At 38.5% G+C, this 23,838-nt stretch overlaps 1 protein-coding gene across 7 annotated transcripts in view; it reads right to left on the minus strand.

Annotated features, from left to right (window-relative positions):
- LOC146377328 (CUB and sushi domain-containing protein 3-like) overlaps window positions 1-23,838 on the minus strand; it is a 233,650-nt gene that overhangs the window by 135,678 nt on the left and 74,134 nt on the right. For 6 of the 7 annotated variants that reach the window (XR_014801636.1, XR_014801635.1, XM_084943657.1 and 3 more), the window contains exons 6-19: window positions 18,247-18,359; window positions 16,901-16,978; window positions 15,319-15,406; window positions 14,568-14,692; window positions 13,597-13,718; window positions 11,126-11,229; window positions 10,728-10,840; window positions 10,221-10,403; window positions 9,243-9,569; window positions 8,242-8,436; window positions 7,749-7,887; window positions 6,160-6,347; window positions 2,385-2,573; window positions 532-648 (exon numbers count right to left, since the gene is read on the minus strand). Coding sequence is in view for 5 of the 7 variants with exons in the window: in XM_084943657.1 (XP_084799783.1) it covers window positions 532-648; window positions 2,385-2,573; window positions 6,160-6,347; window positions 7,749-7,887; window positions 8,242-8,436; window positions 9,243-9,569; window positions 10,221-10,403; window positions 10,728-10,840; window positions 11,126-11,229; window positions 13,597-13,718; window positions 14,568-14,692; window positions 15,319-15,406; window positions 16,901-16,978; window positions 18,247-18,359 (2,081 nt within the window). In the remaining 2 variants the exon portion in view is untranslated. The remainder of the gene's footprint in view (window positions 1-531; window positions 649-2,384; window positions 2,574-6,159; window positions 6,348-7,748; window positions 7,888-8,241; window positions 8,437-9,242; window positions 9,570-10,220; window positions 10,404-10,727; window positions 10,841-11,125; window positions 11,230-13,596; window positions 13,719-14,567; window positions 14,693-15,318; window positions 15,407-16,900; window positions 16,979-18,246; window positions 18,360-23,838) is intronic. The other variant, XM_084943659.1, reaches the window with a different exon arrangement.

Here is a 23,838-nt window from a genome sequence, read left to right on the forward strand (position 1 = left end):
ATTTCTACTTATATTCTGGGTTACCACATACTCTGCATATCCAATCCAGTGGATATATTATTAGTTGACCTTCCTGATTCAACCCCACCAAAGGATTTGTGTTTCCCTCCAGTAGCGAACCCAAATGCGTAAACCATTACACTGTGGAGCCACCACTCATGGCCTGGCTACCATCCAATAATAAAAGCCCTGCATTTAAATGATCTTTGCCTGATTAAATGTACATGTTGCACTTTTTTCAGTTTATAATAATAAATCACTTTTATATCTCTAGAACCTTTTTGAGGAGGGAGAGATGTGTCCTTTTAATTTATGGTTACATAATTTGGTCATTGTTGGGAATACTAAATATGCGATCACTGTAGAAAGGACTAGATAAATAAAAACTGTTATATATAAAATCGCCGTCTGAACCCACTGGGAAAGAGGGTGTGGTATGTGTATCTTCCTCAAGCTTGGAAGTTGGAGTGTTTGGGGCATCTTAGCTGTTACTAACAGCTTGCATGCAAATATATAGATGCATTCTCCTACCTTTTCCATGGCTGACTTCTACAGTCCATGTGCAATTTAGAGAGTTAGGATACAGCTCAGGGTAGCCAGGTGATAATATGATCCCTCCAGGTCCCCTGATATCACCGCCACATGATGCTGAATGGAACAAGAAGATAATGAAAGATAACTGTTGCTGGAAAAAAAGCGTAAATTGTAAATGAACCAATAAATCCTTCACCTGAAGACAGAGGGGAGGTTAAGATGAATAATGCATTTGAGTCATATCACATCCTGTCTTGCTATTTTTATTTGCACCTGTAAATCTGCCACATGTGTGCACTCCAAACCAGCCCTAGTGCCTAACATGACAATACATTATTCATACATTTAGTTATCCACCCAGATTTTCTTAATTCATAGTATCTTAAACTGAAAGAAATTGTTACAAAACATGATCATCTATTTAGTTAGAACACAAAATAACTTACAAGCATATTCAGAGGATTATAGCATCTGGATTTAGAATCATTGTCACTTCAAGGTAGAAATTGATTCTTAAGAGAAACAGTTACCATTCAACTCATTTTCAGTCAGGTATAATTTAGTTGTACCCATGTAGAGGAAATGAAGAAGAGAAAGGGACAACGCATGTCACGCATGTGGATCGGTGGGGTAAGGATTAATGTGTCTAAAGGTTAACTGGTGTAATTGAACACTGTTCAAGCCTGTAACCCTTTTCTCATGCTGTCATTAGATTTTGTCGTTTCACATAAAGGGCAGAGCTTTTTTGAACTCAGCATTAATGAAATGTGACAAGATTTGTGGGTTTTTTCCTTCTTGCATCTGCCTAAGTACGTGCTCTCTGACCTACGGGTGGCTTTGCAACCAAGCTCATGAATAGCTTCCTCAAAACAGCTAGAGTTGACAAATATTAGAAGTAGGACTGTTGTGAGTGTATACATTTTCAAAGTAATGGATGTCAGATGATATTTTGGAGGATAACTGGGATGCTTTGGGCTCCGCAGCTGTACACACCCACCCCCTACTCGAAACCTCTCTCCTTCCACCCACAGGCCTTCCGGCGAACACAACACATCAAGGCCTGAATCCTTACCCACTGACTAAATTACATCAAATATTTTATTAATGAGCCAAAATTACATAAAGTCATTAAAAGTGGATGAGTATGCTTGGCAAACGATCTACTTCAGAGGCTCCATAGGCAGAGAGCCAATGCATTTGGCACCAGTCTGGCACATACCTTGGCAAAAATATGCTCCCAGATATAAAATGAGTTTCAGAACAAGCACTGGTATGAAACTATAGTGTGGTACTGAGTCATATGTGCGGCATACCAAACGTTGCATGTATTTCACTTGTTATTTTGTTTCTGCTGAGTGATCCGTGACCATTTTCACAAATGTTCTTCAGGTGTGATACTAATGTAAACAGCACAAGAAGCAACATTGCTCAAATACAGCCCAGGGCATTATGTGGGCTATCAAATCTATCAAATCAAATCATGAGGCAAAATTTGTCTTCCATATCACTTGATTTCCAACACCTCAGTAAGTTTTTCACTAAAGCACTAGAGGCACTGTATTTTATGAATAAAAGGCACTTTTTTTATTTGTCAAACCTACTATGTGCTAAATGTTGCTACACCCATTGCTGGGTCTTTACCTTTTGTCAGAGTGCATCTTTTTTTAGGACTAAGAAGAATCAAAGGAACATAATTGCCATTGTAGAGTCTGTGCCATCTACTGGTGGCAATATCCTTTAAGTACTGCGATTAAAAACTGTCAGTACATACTGTAAGTTAAAGAAATTACATCCCATTAAATGTATGTTAAATATTCACTGAAATATTTAATTAAGGAATGCATACATACCATCACAAGTGGGCAGTGGGTGGCTCCAAAAGTGGTTCTTCTCGCAAACTAGAGGCTCCTCGTGGCTCAGTCTATATCCTGGGTCACACTGGAAGGTCACAGTTGAGCCGATGGAAAGGTCGTGGCTTAACCGCAAGCCATTCACTGGGATACCAGGATCCATACAGGAGTATGTGTCCAATGTGACCACTGTAGAAATAAAAATTAAGCATTCTCTTTACATTGACAGTCTTTACATTGATATTTAAAGGAAGTTATGTATGATTTTACCTCATGTGTATACTGGATCTTCTTCACACAGGTTACAAAGGCTCTAGATGCAGTGTTTAGTGTTGCACTAAGCTATGCATGAACTAGCTGCATGTTTTTGACTGAGCCACACTCTTCACAGTTCTTGTGTGCACATGTGCACCTGGTATTAAGCAGAGCATTAGTGTAAAAGCGTCGGCTTTTCTATTTTGATACTAAATATAATATGACCTTTACACTCCTCAGGTGGATTGAAGTCACAGCATTCATGAAACATGAAATGCCAATTCTATTTTTGCATTCACTGAAACTTCCGTGTCACATTTTCCCTCTAAAAAAGTGCTGATCGAAGCTTTGATGTTAAAAATCACAGCAACAAAAGGCAGGTGTCAGGTCGCATGCATAATATAGAACGCAAAAAGATTTACTTTGCCTTTCTTTTACTGTTAACTTTAAAGAATCCTCTTATGACAAACAAACGACTCTTCAAACCAGGCTATGTTAGTACACAGTAGAGACTGCAGAAAAATGAACTATTGCATTGACTGCCATAATGCCTGACAGTTTCTTCCTGAATAACCTTGATAGAGCTGTCAGCTTCTTTGATTTTTAAGGAAACAGGGTTTTATCTTCATGCCATTTAGACAGGTACTGTGGGATAGTAAAGGGCAGCAGCTCCATGGGGAGAGCAAATTCAGAGTATGACCTTGGTGAAACTGCGCATCCACTTCATTTCCTTCTATACTATTCAGCTACTGGAAGACCACTTGAAGTTTTTATTAAACAAAAACACATTTGCCTGATAGTTTTACTCCTACAGTGAGCTAGTTTCATCTCTCTTAATTTGCAGTGATGCAAGTTGTAAAGAGATGCCCCCATTTTCCCTGTGATTTCCAGGACCGCCTTTTGGATTTCTTCCAAGTAGGGTTGCTTTTGATGCACTAGAAATATGCTGATTTTAGCCACTGACTGACAGTAGTTGTGTAAGCGGTTGTCAGGCCACTGGCGAGGAAGAATCTTAACATGGAAGGATTAATTTTCTGGAATTATAGAGACAGTTTATTATTTTATGTAAAGTCAAAGTAACAAAGATATAGCTTAAAACAGGCATATGTTCACATGTTACATCTGGTGTCAGTGACTGTGAGCACTGCATGTATTTAAGTACAGCACATACACATGTAATTGCACTCCCTGCAGAGACCTATAGCTCAAAACACAAACACTCAAAGTAAGTCAAATATATAATCTGAAAAGCTTTGTCACCTGTATGACCTGCAGAATTTCCTTGTAGCAATAGGGCAGAGTTGCATGGCGTAAGAAGATTTATAAGCCATAGATAATTGTCATTAATAACTAGTGTGAACCCACCTGTGTGATAACAGAGAGATTGCTATCCTCTTGTAAGCCTCTGTAGGAAGCTTGCTTTGCACTACTTTCATCATACTTGTTTTTAGTAGAGAAACCTATGAATTTTGCTTTAATATGCAGAGCAGTCATTGATCACTGCTAGCAGTAGCCTCTAGGGTGCAGGTATTTGGTGGGAAAATAATTTCCTTACATCTCCAAGCCAATGGAGTCATGTCAAATACGTTACCGTGTAGTATGTTTTAAATGTATGTGGCTAAAATAATTGTATAGCATGCTGTAATTTTTATTTAACTGAAGAGGTCGAATTTTCCTAGACATAAAGGGAATGATGTAGTGCTTCTGTGCCTTACTTTATTCACAGGATAACTAACCCTTATTTTGCAGACTAATTTTACAAATGAAGTAGGCTAGTTTTCCCAGAAGTATTTTGGCAATAAGATATGTCCAAAAAGGCAATGGAAGAAGCTAATATGATCTTACTGTTATTGCTTTTCGATGGCCTCATCAACAAAAGCAAAATGCACTCGAGATTGAAACGTAATAAGACAAAAGCACTTGTGGCCTGCTTTCAGTCAATAACAGAGACATAATAACGACCTCTGTCTTATGAATCAAATTGGAGTGACAGGGGTAATAGTGCTAGTGCAAACAATTGTGAAAATAAATCACCGTATGTCCAGAATATATTTGTACTAGACTTTTCAAAAACTACCATTCAATGCATAATGATGTATACCGAGTCTTATTTCAAATTATGTACCCTTGTAGAGCTAATAGTTTGCTTCAGTTGTTTTGATTAGATTAACTTCACCTTACTCTGCGACCTTGTATTTCAAAGCATGGGGCTACCATTTGCACCTGATAAGTGGCAGTACATTGTTAACAATAGATTTGGGTTGCCAGTCGGTACAGAAGTGCAATCCCACATAGTCACTGTCATCTGGGATCACAGCTCCACAGACATCAAGTGCACTGTGGACAAAAAAAACCCTTTCACTCCATTGAACTTGCGTCCTTTTTACTTTGAGTGTTTGTTTATATTTACAGCACAGTGTTTGATTTTCTCCCCTACCTGGATAATTTATAATGACCACTATGAAGCTTCTATCCAAGAAGTCAGAATAATTAATGTTCAACTGCTTTGTTGGACATCATTAACAGCCACTTTTATGTTTGTTTATTGCACAAAATATTTACCAGCAGTACTTTCTAAAAGACTCAAAGAGGGAATACGAGTAGCAGAAAAATATGTATGGATAAATATAGCAGCAGTGACAGACATAATGCTATGCCTCAATGATAGACCAAGCAAGAATGATAGCACAGAGTGCACTATAAATCAAGCTAAATGAAGTTACATTCAATTAAGAACTTACACTGAGTCTGACTTCTGCACCAGCAATCACAATCATAAAGAGATTAAATGCAATGCCACAACTGAAGGCAAAGCTTATGTGCTCAACGAACAAACCTATCATAAACAGTAAACATTCAAAGAGTGCACAGCCTTTGATGAGAAGAATTCTGGAAGTTGTATTCAATTTAGTTTTATACAGATAGTGTCAAGTCAGCTCAAGGCGCTTTATAGTCAAAGCTAAACAACCGACAATATTCGACAAGTGACTACAATTAATATACAAAGCTTGCCTCTTTGCCTTACCAAAGAGCCAAGAGCCCCAGGTAAACTAATAACCAGCATGAAATGTACACTGTGAATTGTGAGGCTTTAACACTAGACAAGAGATGATCTAAAATTAAAAACAGCAGAGCGGACCTCTCCAGCTAAGCTAAGCACTTATGAAAAATTTAAAATGTATCACCTTTAAATGTTAATCACAGTAACTAATCTGAACTCAAGTAGTTAGAGAACCCACGCTAATTGAGGCATTTTGTTATGGTAATAACTAGTGCTCTTGACATGTAATAGACCTGAAATATTTCCTCAACAAAGTTTAATCTTGGCATTTGGTTTCAGAAACTTAAGTGCTACCAGAAAAGCTGACCAACTTCAGTCTCCAGTGCCTCTAGCTGAAGCACAGTTGAACTTGTTTAAAATGTTATTCTCTATGTCTAATTATAGAACTGAATGTGTACCATCTCATCTCATCCTTTTTTTGTTGTGAAGAAATTACAGGCAATAGCACTATACTCTCACCTTCATAGAAGATCTTGAAGCCACTGTTTGATCGACTGTTATCGGTGGTAAAGAGCAGATACAGGAAGTTACTACTGCTGAACAGGAACTGAGGGACCTGGGTTCCATTAAAAGAGCCAATCAGAGGAGAGAGCAGATTGGGACCATCGTGAACCTCCAGGAAGTCATAACTGAGCTCAGTCTGAAACCTTAAAAGTTAAACAAAAGGACAGATGGACTTTAAGTATACATATTTGTTTAAAAATAAATTTGGTTACCTCATACAGTTTGGTAAAAATGTGACAATACTGAGGTAATAAGGTAACAACAAGAAGTTATAACCACTTAAACATACAGCAATATCCCTGTATTTTGTACCAACAATGGTTGAGCTGAGTAATATTACACTGAAACTTTTATATTGAGGTTAATAAGGCCTCACAAACTGAGCGTAGTGATGTGGAAACTTACAAGGCAAAACCAATTAGTACTAGTATAGAAGGTCTAGCAGTAAGGTCTAGTGATTTACACATTTGCTTAACAGGCAGGAGCAATAAAATGATAATATCAGTGTATTTGATTTTTTTTATACTGGCTTTAAAGTTGTAATAACCTGGTGTTTCCAGGTGTAACCAGTCTTGATACGGGTTATTGCGTAGTATTTACTTGATATTTCTTTTGTAACTAAGTCACTTGTTTTTATCCCAATATTAACACAGTATTACCAAGCTGTAAAAAGAAAATGTAATTTCTTTTACAGAAAAACATCCTAATTTTCTGCAATGGGTAAAAAAAAAATAAGCGCTACAGCAAAAATTCCAATAATTGGAATAGTTCCTGGAAATGTGACATTGCTATGCATCTGTTGCAACCTTCTTAACCCCCCCATCAAACAACTGGGATCAACACAGATATATCTGTCAATTTTATTGACGTTTCCTGACTGAAATTTATGCATTCTTATCTCACTGATACAAGAAACTGTGAAGATTGCCTCGAGTATAGTGCCATCATAGGTGTAATGCTTTAAACAGGCATGAGAAACCCTGTGCTCATTTTAAGTGAGGGAAGAGGAAAAGAGGGTTAATTTTATAAATAATAAAACAAAAAAAAAGTCACAGTAAAGGAAGCCCTTTGAAAAAGCAACAATTATACAACATGAACGAATGAATGAATTTCATGATTTCACTTATTAATATTAAGAAATAAAGATTTCAAAGCAAGATTTTCCCTTTCCTTTTTTCCCCACTTTCTTTTATTGAAGCTCTCTCAGGAAGTGAGCAAAGCGGGTAAGCAAGATAAAGGATTACTTGAGGCTTTCAACATTTTTGGAAACTAGACCAAAGTCTGTGTTCTTCCTCCTCTGACTTTCTATTTCAAACTCAGAGGCTTCCACAGCCAAGGGGAGCCATTTATGTTTGTGTACATGTCCTGTATATGCATAAACTAAAGGGATATATACATGAGTGTCTGTCTGCATGTAGGTATATGACTACTGCAGCACAATATGTGATTATATTACACCAGGAATTAAGTCCTTTTCCAGATTTTGTCACTCTACATGTGTCTTTGTTTCAGTGGCTGACTTGTTGCAGTACTGTCATACAGACCTGTCAAAGCTAATCTTGATGGAGCGTCCCGGCTCGGCCTCAATGACCCACTCACAACTCAAGGAATCTTTGTAGTAGCCTGGCCACCCGGGGGAGAGGATGACACCAGATGGCCCTGAGTAGTGTCCTCCACAAGGAGCTGGAGCAGTGGAAGGAGTTGTAAGGGGGCATAAAGAAGACAAAGAAAGCAGGAGAGGAGAGGAGAGAGGTAGAAAAGAGAAAAAAGTTGTTTTAAAGATGATACCTCTCGGTAATCTGTTCATACCCACATGAAAAATATTGAAAGAAAACACTTATAGGATGAGTCACCAAAGGCCTGGAGTTACAGATACCTGAAAATAAATCTAGCCCGGTTTAGATGGACTGAACTCCGTGTTCCACACTAACCCACTCACTTTTTTTTTTATCATGTTTCTGTTCTTTCTTTCTCATCCCAGTTCAGCAGTTAACTTATACTCATTCACATAATTGTTAGCAATTACAATTTAATTACCTTCACATTTGGGAATGAGTCCACTCCACATCACCTTGCCTTCTTCCAGATGGCATGTGATGGTGTCAGCTCCCTGTGTCTTGATAAAGCCATCCTCGCAAACAACAGAGATGGAGCTCCCCAGCTGGAAACTGTCCCCAAAGCGCCTAGCGTTCAACGGTATCCCAGGGTCAGGGCACTCATTATGCCCAAAAGCTTGTAATGAGAAGGAACAAGATCTAGTGACAAATGCTCTTGTGTGAATGAGAAATTGGGTCTTTGAGTAGTAGAGAGATAAGGGAAATGGATGTAGCTGTCCGTAAGAGAGGAAAAAAGAACATACAAAGGTCTGCTCTATACACGTAGGGTTGACAATAGCCTCTGTCTTTAAAGCTTGTTGTGAATTGCACCGGAGGAAAAGCAAAAGAATTACAACGGCACAATAAGGCATCTGAGTTAAGCACTACCTCCACAGTACTAAATGGCGCTTTTTGTTTATAAAGGTACTATTGGCCTAACTTATGCTGCAGCTTTTCTGCTCAAATCTTGACTGGAAAAGCTGTGCTAGGGTTACACCTATTAAAACTCAGCTGTAATCTGCCAGCGGTTTTATTAACCTTTTTTTAAAAAAATATTTGTTGTCCATTGCTTCAATGAATTGTAATGTGTCCTTGTGTGTTATAAAAGATGCCTGCCAAGAAATTATAACCATTATTATCAGGAAAAAACACAATTTCTAAAAGAGCAACAAGGACGACAATAAAGCTCTGTGACTGAGAACACGCTCATTCATATAAACTACAGGTTCTGCTAAACTTCATTCCTCTTCTATTAATACAATTAATTTGCACAGTACGCTTAGTAATTATTTTTTGTTTGGTTAACTGCGTCTAAAAATTGTACAAATTTAACAGGTCAGACAGACCTGAGACACCACCAAAAAAATCCCTAACCATGAAAGGTAGAGGGTGAATGCATTTCTCTTTCTTTTAGTTTCATTTACCCATTGATCAGCCACTTACTGCTATAGGTAATGTTGAACCCTCGCCCAGACATCGAGTGATCGGCCTGAAACTCGAGCTGCAAAACGTTGCTATTGGATGTCAGATGGGAAGGAACTTCAGCCCCCGAGAAGCGTCCCAGTATTGTGGCTCCTGACTGATCCCCATCTTTGATAGTAAGAAAGTCGTAAGGAGGCTCCAAATCAAAGTCATTGAAGGCCAAATGGATCCTGGAGCCAGGCTCAGAGATAATCAGCCAAACACAGTTAAGGTTGTTCCCGTAGCCTTCTGGATAGTCTGGAGACAACACCGTCCCCATGGGCGCAGTGAAGTTAGAGAAACAGGGAACTGTGTGACAGAGAGGGCAAAAACATCAGTTATATATCCCGAGTAAGCAATTTGTTTTACAGCAACTCTCACTGGCCACACGACATGTCTACACTGCAGAATCTCCCATAACAGGACCAGGCACAAAGATCTCTACAGAACAATGTCAGTACTGTATAAGTAGCTCAGCAAACTGGAGACAGGTTTACTCCCAAGGGCGCTGAGTAGCTTGAGAAACATGAAACTGTAAGCAGGACAGAACAGAGAACTGTACAAAAGTACAGACATATATGAATATAGGTGCATAGGAATACTGCACACTGTCCCAAAGGAGGCAGTTAAATCGAAGGAACACAAGTCTAGTTTTTTGTTATGGAGATAGGTTAGGAATGTTGTAACTACAAGGAGAGGGATGCCTTGACATAGGATGATAAACAGTAGAGTGCATGTTACCTTCTCCAGTTCAGTTAAATAGTACAACAACAACAACCACCTAAAAAAGCAAGCTTGAACAAAAACTTCCCATTTCACACAATGTGCTGTGTGCACAGCTCTGCATGTTCATTAAACAACTCTGTAATTATTTCTCAAATAGCTCAGTGTCATTGTGAACCTTCCAAGCACATAAGTAATTGCTTATCCGCTGTCATTAAAAACAAGTATGGGACTCACATATGCAGATGGGGATATTAGCTGACCACTGATTGTTGTTCTGGCAGGTTATCATCCTTTCCCCAATGAGCTCAAATCCAAATTGGCATTCAAAGCGTAAAACATCTCCATTTAAAAAGCCAGTTCCCTCTTGATAGCCATACAGAGGTGTACCGGGGTCGCCACAACTCTCTTTGTCAATTTCTGTGGAGAAGAGAAAAGAGGGGGACGGACAGATGAAGTAAGTGAGAAAGAGAGTGGAAATGGGAGGGGGAGAGCAGAGGATTACGTCAAGGAAAATAGTCTGAGATAGTTTTTTTTTTCTTCTTTAAGATTATCTGTATAGGTGCAGTTGAAGAGTGTGGAAGTTGGGTTAAGAAAGTTTTTTTAAGAAGTAGAAAGATAAAAGAGTGACAGATCGGCAGGAAGGCAGACAGGAAAATAAAATTGTTGCTTTAGTGAGAGACAGTCAGAGACAGACATGAATAGAGGCAGTGAGAGATGGCATCAGCACAATAGTGTGTGTACCTTTGTAGTTGATCTTGAATCCAATTGAGCCAACACTCTCATCAGACTGGAGGTGAAGCCACATCTGATGGGACATGCTGACAATTAGGTCTGGGACAAAGCTCCCAGTGAGCCTGCAGATAAGACAAACAAGCCAGTGTGGGATCAAAATTCACTATTGAGAGATTTCATTACACGTTAAGCAGATTAGAAGACAAACATTGTTATACGCAGATAAAAAACACAAGTAACTTGAACAAGTAAGCCACACTTGAAGTGGTGGAGTCATTTAACTGGTTCAAGGATTCTTTTGTTCAAGTATTTCTTTTAATGTCGACTCACAAAAAGATTTGGAAAGATTTGACTGCAATATTATGCTAAAATAATCTATCCAATGAAGTAGTTTATGAAATACTTACACTTGAATGATCGTTTTAGAGTCACCTACTTCCCCTCCATCTCCAATAGTTAGGGAGTCATACCCAATTTCTAGGTCGAATTCTTCAAAGTTGATCTGAATGACCTGTTGTAAAATACAAAGTCACTATGACAGTCTATGATTGGCCGTGAATTTGCAAACAGCAAAGCCCTCCTTACACCATTCAATAACATTTGAGAACACTCTACTGAATGATATATATAAAGTAAGCCAGCGTGGTATATTGCAGTTTATATACATTTGCTGAGAAGTCAATTTGTCTGTCAGCAGTTTTTTTTTATTTTTCAATACATTTCAACAAAACCATGAAGCTGAAAGTCGCCATTTGCCTGTGGAAGCTGTTTACACTAAAGTGATTCAAACAGAGAGGTCTCCTGACAGACATTGCTAACCCCGCCAGTCAATGTTATTCATTGCGTTCATTTAAATAGGCCAAACCCTCTCAATCAGATGAGCAGTTATTCTAAAGATTTATTACCAAATAACCCACCATCTAATTTTTATGATATTCATAACATAGCTGCTCATTTCCATAACTTGCCTTTTGGGAAAATGTTGCTGAAGATATTGTAGCTAAACTGCAAAAGGCAGGCCTACACAGAGAAACTCCATGTAATGTCATATACATTTGCACAGGAGGACAGCTCAATGTTTGATCAAGCAGAGCTATAAAAGCCGAAGACGCTTCCTTCTATTTTCATAATTCACATAGCTGCTATAACATACAATGTATTCTGGTACTTTAATCAAATATCCACAAACTACCCGAAAACTTAAATCAACAGTGGTGTTCGGGGGAATAGAGGGAAAATATAAAACACAACTCATATCAGATTTTTGACTCTTTATAGGAAAAGGCTTATAGAGTGAATGTTAATGGGGATGTGCAGCATAGACAAAGGACACCGCAAGCATCCTTCAGAGCAATATAGAAACTGACAGCAGCATCACTGCAGAACACAAATCGAATTTTAAGAACCAATCAGAGTAAAGCAAACTTAAGCATATGAAATTATTAATTGCCTGTCTGCATTTACCCTTGAGATATCTTTGTCGGCTGTCACTGGTGAATCTTTTTACCCCCTTAACAAATGTACATAGCGTCACAAAAGATGACATTTTTAAAGATCAAACTGGCAACAGCTGCTTACACTAATAATCGTGTCTGCTGCAGAGGCATTACACAAACATGCCACATTATCTCAGCCTGCACTTTGCCTGCACGGATTAGTGATGAAAGGAAGGATGCCGTAATGACACCAGTGTCACATCTGTTGATGACAACCATATGATGGCCGCTTGCTCATCCATAGCCTTCGTTCTTTTGGCCATGGGTTGGGCAGCGTCTGCACAATATGTATGTATAACAGCCTCATTACGACACGCAAATAAGCATAATTACCATAATAACACTAATGGACCAAGTTTCAGTGCCAAGTCAATGGCTTGTTTGCCTAGGAGAGTGCACAGTGGCACAAAGCTATGGCACTTGCCAGTCCTAGTGAGTTCTGAATGAGCGTCAGTTGGTTAGTTATTATTTATTAGCAGGAAAGTACTTAGTCGACACCCCTGTGTATATGGCTCACTGGATAGAATACCAATAGAAAGACAAATTTATGTAGGAGAGCAGTAATGACCATTTGGAAAACAGCTTTGACCTCTTCACTTTGGGGAAAAGCTGGTCTCAATCAATCATTATTTCTCCCCATTTCCGTGACCACAGATGAATGAAGCGAATCGCTAGGCTGCCAACAGCCACAGTCAAGCTGGTAATCTAGTGAGAACCGAAATGCCATCTACTCCTGCCATGTGCATTAATGACAGAAAGTAAAAAATGGAAATATATGCATATTCTATGTAGCCCCTCCTAACTTCGGTAACCCTGGAAAAAAACAGATGCATATAAAACACAGATCCAAAAATTCCAAGGAAATACGTCGACAAATGCTCTACAGGGAAGGAACTATTTTCACAGTACAAATGTAATGGTGCTCAGGAGCAACAAAATAATGTGTTTTTTTTAATAAAACTAATGAGGGAGGTGCAGTGCAAAGAGATTACTCAGAGGTAAATTTTACAAGTGTTGGTCTACTATTTATTACCTTAATGGAATTGCAGGTTGGCACTACACAAAACCTTTACTCTTATTATTGCAATCATGAGCCTCACCGGGCTTCTAATCTTGACCTTTTGTCTATTGCATTTATATTTTGGAAGTAACTGCTTTGTTCCAATGCGGAGGTGAGCAGAGAAAGGTGAATATGAATGCATAGTTTTTGTGATTTACTGTATCAGAATTTACCGCTATTTTATTAACACATAAAAATGCGGAAAAAAGCCAAGATAACAAGGCTTGTCACTACTGAATCCTCACCTCAAACATCGACTGCTACGGTTACCATTGTAACAGTAGTGGTGGATGTTTAATGGACAGTGTACAAGTTCTCCTACCTTGTTCGGATCACTAGCAGTGATGATCCACACACACTGTGAGTTACTCTCATATTGGATAGGAAAGTTAGGGGATGTAAACGTCCCCGACGGTCCCTGTAGATTCGACCCGCAGGTTTTCACTGCAACAGTATAAGAGGAATATCAATATCAAAGCAGAGAAGATATACAGCCTGTGTAACTTTTTTGGCACTTTAAATGTTTTGCTATTATCACTGACTTGTCTGAAGTGCGTTCTGCAGAATGACGTGACATAATAACCCCCAACGTACACGAGCAATAAAGAACCATTGTGAGAAACATGAAGAAAAAGGAGTCCTCCAGCACAGTGTGTGATCCCCACTGAGCCCTGATCTTAACTGAGACAGCTCAAACTTTTCTAGTTCATAAAGTTCTCCAATCTGGAAAGCTGATTTAAAATCTCTCAGTAAGTGTACCTTGGAGAATTGGTGCAGCTTTAAAGGCAAAAAGGTCAACCCAAACATTTTCATTGTACTTTCAGTGACCAAAAATTCAGGCCAAACGGCATTTTTACATATTTATCATTTTATACTTGTCTGTGTATATAGAAAAGATATAAAGATCTGTGCTGGACACACAGCATAAACATCACTAAATGACCCATAAAAATGAATTTCAACTTCACAATAAATATTGATGAAAATGGCGCTCAGAAGGCAGAGTAATAACTCATGCATTGTAATGTGACTGAAAGGTAATATATTGTTTGCAAAAGTAGAGAGGAGGTCTATTAGTCACATTTCCATTAATCAAATTCTAAAAGGTGCTCCAGGTATTATGAAACACAGAAAAACAGTGAGGGCATTTTGGAATGGAAAAGCAGAGTGTAGCAGAAGAGGCTTTCATACATAATTATCAGCAATGAACTTTCCTCTATCTGCATGGAGCATATATCCAGAGGCACCGCCTTAATCAAACAGTTTTATTAGCTCATCGGAAGCCCCGCTCACCCTTGCAGACGGGTCTGTGGTCGCTCCAAGCAGCGAAGACTTCGGCAACGCGTTGGCAGGTAATCGTTTTGGAACCCTGCAGCACATGGTCTTCATCGCAGGTAAATTGAGCAGTTGCTCCGATGCTGAGAAGATAGCAAACACCATTAACGCCCGAAAAAAAAGCAATCAATTCCTCAAAAATGACTCCTGATGAAATATCAAATTCATTATTTGTTTCAGGTCATTCATTTACAAAGAAACGAGTATATGATGCAGTAAAGCGAGGCAATGACAATGGACTTGTACTGTCACAGGTGACTACACTGGGCTTCCCTATGTACACATAACAGGATAAGATTGAAAAAAAAAATCAAACCATGCCACATAACAGAACAAAGAGACTGAAAGTTGATCATATTATTTTCCCTGTTATCTTTTTCCTATGCTTGCTAAATGGGCACTGAGACAAATTAAATTGCACAATATTAACAAGAAGATTATAGCCAACAGACTGAGAATCTACTAAAATGACAGTAAATAAAACAAAGAATGTTTGAAATCTGCAGCAGGTGGAGAATAAACTGGTTAACACTAGTTTATGTGCACACCTGTTGCTGACTTAATAGATTGTGACAGTAAAAACTCATGACATGCAGTCATGTGGCGCAAGTTATAATACTGAAAGCGGAGCACTCATTTCAATATCCCTCAGCACACATCTGCACATACGCTACATATCCTTCACTCAAGCTGCGAAACAACAACTCACCTGAAATCGGAGCCTATCCGTTTGCCGTTTTCCGGCTCCCCTGGGTCAGGGCAGTAATTAGACACCTGTTTGATTCCTCCTTCATTCACTAAGCAGAGAAGACAGGGACCAAGAACACTGTGAGAGAGACACTTGAATTGCTAAAGCCCAGTGTTTTCAGAAAACACCCACTGCAACAGCAAGCACCTGAATAGCCGATAACCCTGCATGTTCAACGGTTTTTGCTTTCACGAATCATAAAGTTCTGACACGTGACGGTTTGACCTCATCTCGAAATGTCAGAGACTTTTAACTGACAGCTTTTTTGCAGTGCTGTTGTGTTTTGTGATATTACAGTGAGTGGCAAGGGTAAACGCAGCACTCTTACGTGAGCTAAACAAAATAGAGGAAAATCTATCTGGGCCCAACAGGCACTAAGAGGATTAAATAACCTTAAACTATCACTTGCAGGAGCAACAATAATCACTCAGTCAGACTCTCCATACATAATAATAATTTGCGTAGACTAGATAAAGCCTTGGAGATATGGCTTATATTGAATATTGCCTTTACCATGGAAAGAATGCAGAGAGGCGATTTAGAGGCAGGAAAACAGCTTATGTGTTCTGACTTAACAAGCTCACGTTCCCCTTACATTATGATCCGTACATCAATGTCTGCATGCACTGGAAATTAAACTCATGAAATATGTAGCTGCATAATTATCACTGAGGTCTGCTGCAATGTTTGCAACAAGACATCACCACAAACACACACAGAGACCCTTCAGTTTTAGCGTGCGGCGCTCTAATGGCATGTTGCTTGCTTTGAGGAAGTTCATTCATTTTTGAACTTAATCGCCACAGGTTATAATGTCGTTATGAGTTCAATTATACGGAGTAAATCCACAAGGCATACAGTACGGAGCATTCTCCTCGCAGTCTCTGAAATGATATACAGTATTGTCTCATAGAAAAGACTTGAGCTCACTGCATTATTCATGTCTCCATGCAGTGCAGAATCTATGACACATAAGGTAATAAAGATTACAACCTGTTATCATCTGAGTGTTTAGCACACTGTTGAGTTAGAGGGAATTCTACTCCAGATTTATGTTAATGACAGAGCTCCGCGAGCAATTAGAATGCATTTACTTCGCTCTAAGTGTACACAAATCATCTGACAAGTGAGTGGTCACTCAACCTTGACTACCGCTATGTGTGTAGATCACATAGTGCATAGGCTTAAGTCTGTGTAATGTGTAGCTTACATAGAATAGAATGAGACAGATGGAGTTTTGTCTGACAGAAGCTGATCATGTTTAGTGGTTTGCTGCAATATACCTAACTAGGGCTGATCTAGCTCAATAAGTTTCTGGCAGGGGAGGAAGTCCTGGGCAGCAGGGGAAATAGGTCATCAGAAAGAAAAAGAGACTGCACTTCTGCAAAATCTAGTACTGTAGCTTAATTCCTTCATCGAATGAGGCAGCAAAAAAAGGGGGGGGGAAGCGACAGAAAGAAAACAAAGACCCAGAACACAAGCCCTCCATAAACAAAAAATCCAAACAATGAAAACAGTTGCGTAAGAAAAATAAAAGACTTACTCAAAGACAGTTTGTTAGTGTTGTCCTTTCCTGGTAATAATTTTACCCCTCTGGATTTAAGCTCTCCAGAGCTTTTCACTGGTCGAGAGCAATAGAAAGAGTTCATTAGATAAAAGAAGTTACAGTATTAGATGTGAGAAGATACAGTACAAGTGTTTCTTTCTCTGGATAATACTTGGTCCTATGAAGAACATCAAACTGTAATTGCTTTTGCTCAGCATCATCTTATCAAAAGGCATTAGTCCGAAGGGTATGATGCAATCTAAAGGGTTGCCCTGGCAATTCAATCAAACCTAGATTATATATTTATTTGTTTATTATGTTTGCCTGTTGATATAACTCACACATTTTAAACGGTGGATGGAAATTGATTGGTCAGAGCGGATTTAATGGTTATAGCTTGTAGTGGGGACACACACACACACACCATGCAGAATCAAAAAGCCGCCCCAGGACTGCAATGCTACTTATCTAAAGAAAGTCTAATTAAACACAGCAGGGGCCAGATTGCAAACAAAAGCCAGGTGATGCAAGTGGCTGTCATTATTAACAGAACAGCCATGAGCGGTAAAATGGTGTATCAAGCAAAAAACAAGCAAAAACAAGGCTATTTGAATTTGAAAGTACTGGAACAATGCCTCTCCTCTGAATTGCACTCTAGGTCAGCTGGTTATTTCCACACAAGTACAAAAGAAAGGAGGTGAATCTATTTGCTGATTCGATGAGAACTAATACATGCTTATAAGCACACTGCTCAATAAAACCTCTAAGTGCTTGTCTGTTTAATAATATCTATGTTCATATGAAAACTCATAAAAACTGCTTGACCACTACATAGTAATTAAAAGGAGAGGACAAAGGTGACTTTTCATGCACCTGAATGAATGCTTGTCTTACATTTACAACGATTTGCCACATGCATGTTATTCAATGTTTGTATAGAGCTTTATAGTGAACAAGCAGATTTCAAATCTGTTTTGGGGCTACACTTCGAGGTTAAGTATATGCAGCAAGTAGTCCATGCAGCACATACACTGACTTAAAGTCAGGCTATAAAACAATGAGAGTGTAAGAGACTATTGAGCTGTAGTTTTGCGAGGGTGAGAATATATATACAGTATTTATCTCTCAAATATTTGATTAACAAAGTGCTTTGAAGTCATTGATTTAAAGCAGAAAAAGCCTTCATGCCCTCTACAGAGAATATTAATCAAAGTGTTTGATATTCAGTTAACAAAGATCAAAAACATGTTTTGTAATTACAGTGTGTTTTTCCTACGCTGAACCCTTTTGTTCATGTAGGGGGCCCTCTATTACGATGTGCAAATGAAGCAATCATGTCTTACCTTGATACTGAGCCCTGAAGCCTTTGTGGCGGTGGTTGCTCTCCGTCACAAAATGCAGTCGTAACCAGTTTTTGTTGCTAATGATGGGTGCTGGAATATTCATTCCAGTTAGCCTGTGTGTAAACAGTCAAACAAACAAGAAAAACAAGAGAAAAAATGTTGCTTTTTAATTTAATTTACTCCCTGTAATAAGTGTTAGTTAATGAGCCCCTCATAAGATACCTATTTACAGTATATACATTATATTATGTCTTTATAGGGCATTTCCATATGGATTAGGAAAACCATGAATAAAAAGCTGTAATTTTTCTTTTACGAGATTCTTTATGAGAATGGGAGATCTCCGGCGCACCAGCTATAGGGATGGGCCACTGAATGAATCATCTACTACTAACATCTGCTAATTATGTTATGCCTGGAGAGAAAAACTGTGATCTTAAAATAAAACCCAACAACGAAATCTAAGAAATCTGGCAGTAATTTGGAAATACATATGTGAGGGAGTAAAGGAAAAATCAGCACAAAGAGAAAATGTGAGGGTACCTATGTGCACACATGCTGTCAGTGTGCTGTAGTGGTGTTGCAAAAACTAGTTTGCATGACTCAAAGTTTCTGTGTGTTTTCACTACATCTGTTTTAGTGTCTTCAGCTGGTTTTAGATCAGAGCTTTTATTCTGTGCTTGGCCACAGCATCAGGGATGCTCTATAATCATAGAGGCTTGTAGCTGCTGGACCTTTTCATTTCTCTGGCTAACCAGCTGGGTTTTTTTCTATTGCTCTGTAATCACTTCACCATGCTCTGTCATACTGCAGTCAATAGCACACAATGCCATTGTAGCTATTAACCAAGGGCTTGGGACAGTCGAGCCCTGTGCTCCCAAATTGTCTCTCTCATGAAAAATAATGCGTTTCACACAAACCCACAGTTTATGTGGCAGCATGTGTGCCCACCCAGTTGCATGTCTTAAGGTGTGTGCAGTCATTTTTTTTTATTAAGGTTTGGCTACGTAATTTCTTTGGCATTTACTACCGAGCAACCTAAGGGGCAGTAATAATAAGTAAAATGAAAAATAAATGAAAGTGACAGTTGGGAAAAGAGGCAGGAACACAGTGATGTAGAAAAGTGAAAGGAAAAAGGTGACTAATTGGTGACCATTGCAGATTTAATAAATGCATTAGTAAGTCTACTTGGCATTTGATTTCTCCTTATTTTGATTACACCTCTGGTCCCTGCTGTTTAAACGTGACCTGCCTTACCTCAGACTGAAACGTGTGCCAGGCAGATTACAGGCTGCTGAATGCTTTTGTTGTTCTTTGGTTTTACTTTTAGTTGATGCACAAACTAGATGAATTTTTTGAATGCTGACCTCTTTAACCCAAATTATCAATCACACGGGGAGACGATGGCAGCTTCAAGAGGGAAGTTAAAGGGTGATTGATTTTCACACAAAAGCTGACCTTTTATCGCAATGCGTCATTGATAAAATGCTAATGGCACTAATATACAGGCAGAATGAAAAAGAGCAGCTTTCAAACAGCTGTAGGAGAAGACTTTGCTGCCATGTTTCTTGTAGCGAAACTGCAAATTATTTAAAAAAAAAATCTGCTCAAAGTGTGTAAACAAAATAGATCGATATAACAAAATTATACCCATCCAGAAGTAGCGGTGGGGTTACAAATTTAACGCCCGTGGAGACAAATATACTGTTGTCACAAAGGGAGAGTTGGCAGACAGAGTAAAACATGATCCGCCATCAACAGTAAATCAAGGCTTAATGGCACCTTGCAGATATCTTGCTCCAGTGAGTATAGTTTTTGCAAGAATGTGCATCAAAGTCAGTAAGCCATTCTATTAAAGTTATGCAATAACTCCCTGCTATAAAAAGAAATGCAGGTACATTGTGAAAATACATTACATGTATTGTGATGTAGTTCCTGCGATGCTTGGTTTGCACCCTCCCCACACGCTCAAGCTGCTGTTCCCAGTGAGGACAGACACCCAAATGAACACAAAGGTGCTCACAGGCTGAAGGCTGCCAGAGAAGAAAAGCCTCGCAGCATCTTAAATTTCTTATGTACCTATATGTGAGTTTTTGTTTTTAGTTTTTTTGCAGAAATATTGAACATTGTATCCAACTAACATATATATGTGTGCAACTACTGATGAGTATATTATCTGCACTCTATTATTTCTTCCATATTTTTTTTATTGCACTTGTCCTTGTTTGTCCAGTTAGCGATACATTTTTTAAGAGCAGCCAGATGCTTGTGCCTCATTCTACCTCCTCAAATACAGGCAAAGTGAAAAAGATGAGAAGATCCAACGGGGATAAAATGGATTCCTCACATAATGCACTGCCTTTCTATCTCTGACTCACTCAGGCTGCTCATTTTATGCGATTGATTTTATCCAAAATTTACATACTTTGTATTGCTGATTTGGGGCCAAGACCTATTGTTTCATAGGTTTGCAAGGCACTCATGACTAAATGACTGAAATGTGCATGATTTGATAAGACAGCGCCGAAGGGAACATGGCAGTTTTATCAAAATACTAACTTAACAGGTCTCAGCGTGCAGGTACTTTGGCCAAACGTGGCCCAGAGGCCATGGCAGTGAGCTGAAACCTCTGGGGTCTTCACTTTCTTTCACAGAGATGAGGGTTAGATGTTGGTGTACCACAGATAATAAGCGATCAAACTTATGAAAAAAGGAACTCCCGGGTGATTTTTATCTTTTCCTCCCACATATGTTTTATAAAATCTGACAACAGGGAGTAGTTCTAGGAATGTTTTATGTGATAAGGGAGAAGCCGTTGCTCTCCATCACTTCCGCTGCTCCCTCATCAGTTACAGCTCAGGAAATGAACTCAAGCAGATTGGCGCCTGTTGGCCCGCACCACACTGGTTTCTCATAACAGGATTGGTGTATAACCGGCAACTACTCACATTAATTGCTTAACCTGGTTTGATTATAGTTATCTTTCTCTGAAAAGCATTTAGCCGCTATGCAAGACTATATTCGGTGAACCAAGAAGGAAGAAAAAAAAATCTACCCGACTGATCAAAGACTGTAGCAGGACTCAAACTGTGAAAAAAAGTAGATGTTAAAAAAAGTAATTTAAGAGTATGCTCTATAAGCAAAAACTGTATCTAATATTTGCAAAGCCTTGGAGGTTTTATGCTCTGTGTCTACATTTGGAATAATGACTGACGTGTAATCTACAGCTTGTTGTTTTTGCCCTTTGTGAACAGGGCTGAACAATCACATTAAAGGTCAGAAGAATAACAAAGAACTGCTTTCTTTGGCTTTGCCAGACTCCAGTGTTGGTTTTTGTCAGATTATTATTTTTTTTTTGCGTTTGTCTATTTTCATGGTGATTGATGTGTATCCTCAAACTTCCCCAGCTTGATGGAATCAATAAACTCATTTGCAGAAATCTGATAGAAATCTTCAATTGATAAACGGATAAAAGCTGGTAAGAGGTGTCAGGAACACACATTTCATTCCTTGGTCCTGGAAACTGTGGATTTCCAGCCATCCTGTGAGTCTATAATAATGTCTACATTCACTTACAGGAAGGTGGTTGACAACAATGGGTAACTGAGAGGTTTTTTTGTTTTTTCAGTTTATACATGTGGAATTACAGAGATGTGGAAAATATGAATTGATCTGAATGTGAATTATGTTTCTCTGACCTGCACTGTCTTGGGTATAATGCAGGACTTATCCAGGATTAAGGTTTCTAAATTTGACACTACTTTTCGGTGATCACATTTATATTCATGCTATATTCGGATATAATAACCTAATATTAATATGTAATGCTACAAGTTCAAGGGAGGATAAGAAGTTGGATGCCATTTCAAGTTTTTCTGCCTGATAAAAAGGCTAACAGTCAATCTTAAATCTTGCAGAGTTTGAGGTTTCAGGCTCTAAATCATTGCTAAGCAGCTGTAAACCTCAAGGGTAAATTGACAGTTTACTTGTCTCTGCCTGCAGCTGGTGCTATATGTTAGGATGTTTGAGAGTTTGCCTGTCCAATGGCCTTGCACACATTCAAAAGACACTCATAAAAGAGAGCGAGCAAAAGCAATGAATTTTATAGACACGAGAGAATCGCTCGCACTGAATCGTGTTTGTTTGCTTGTCTGTTTGTTTACCTGGCGAAGTTGAAGCCATCTCTCTAAAATTCTTGCCTCCGCTGCACTCAAGCTCACTGGGTCCCACTTGGATTGTTGGGCTTAAAACAAGAACTCTGTCTGACAGCCTCTGACATTTGTAACATATAATAACATCATCTTGGAGTTTCAAGTGATGCATGGTCACCATACACAGGAGAGAAACCGCTACAAATTCAATTACTGCTTTGTAAATGATTTTACCTTATAGAAAAATATAACATAACAATTTATACCCTTAAATTAATGTCTCAGTCCGCCCAGTATTTAATAGAGGAGTCTCCAAAAGGAGACACATTCATGAGAGATTTTATCTGACATGTAGATATAGTTTATTGCATATTTTTAGTTATAAAAAATGTTTTTGCAACACCACCAAAATGTTATCTTTAATTTCATTTAAGCCAAAGATGTATTAATGTACAAAAATGTAAGAAAGCCCCTATTTTTGTTGGAAAATGTACTTGATTTATTAAAAAAAACAAAAAAATGTTTATTGCATTACAAAGCTAACAGATGTTAATTATCAGAGTTTAATGCAGGTTCTGCATGAATTTAAATTGTTATTTATTTGAAACATGGGTTATAAAAGACATGTCAGATTTACACTATTACAAAATACATTTTAATAGCATTATATATACGGCCTCTGTTAAATGCTTTTATTCTGAAGTCTGTTGTTTTACGAGCCTTGCTTCACTCATGCTGGTTATAGAAATGTGTGACACGGCACAGGACAGCCAGCCAAAGGAGCAGACAGAGAATCCCGGCAGCGCACAAAACGACCATGATGCAATCAGGAAAAAACAGACTTTCCAAAATGTCTAATGTTTCTTGACTGAGCTTTACTGTCTGCAATAGTTCTCAAAACTGTGTCTGAAAAATATTGTTTGCTGAACAGTGTCTGATGCATACACGGCAAATAATGCAAATCCTCATCCAATAAACCTCTGCGCAGTGCATCCACACATGCTGGGTGCAACCTGGCCTGTCAGCAAGCAAAATTTGCCCCCTTAATGATAGTGGTGACTTTTCCATCTTTGCCCTGTAGATCATCATCGATAGAGCTATTATGAAGTTTAATCATTTATCCATCAGCATACTAAACCCCAATAATAACCCAGAACATACATAGCTTAGCATCTTCAAGTTAAGAATTCATTGGAAATTAATAAAGATGAATAAAAATCTATCTTTTAAATGTTAATCTACAAGATTCGATAAATTTAGGAAAGTTTAAAAAATTTGTATTTATTAAGTGTTTTTATTTCTTTCGCTTAAAAAAGTTAAAAAAGGTAAGTATGTTCACTTTGGTCATCATCTAGTTTTCAGCTGGAAAGTAGAAGCCACAAAAAAAACCCCACAAAGCATTTCCAGTGGGGCTCGAAACCTTTAAAAAGGAAACATATTT

The sequence above is a fragment of the Perissodus microlepis genome, chromosome 11 (assembly GCF_051167445.1).
Source record: "Perissodus microlepis isolate ML-2025 ecotype Zambia chromosome 11, ASM5116744v1, whole genome shotgun sequence".
NCBI lineage: Eukaryota > Metazoa > Chordata > Actinopteri > Cichliformes > Cichlidae > Perissodus > Perissodus microlepis.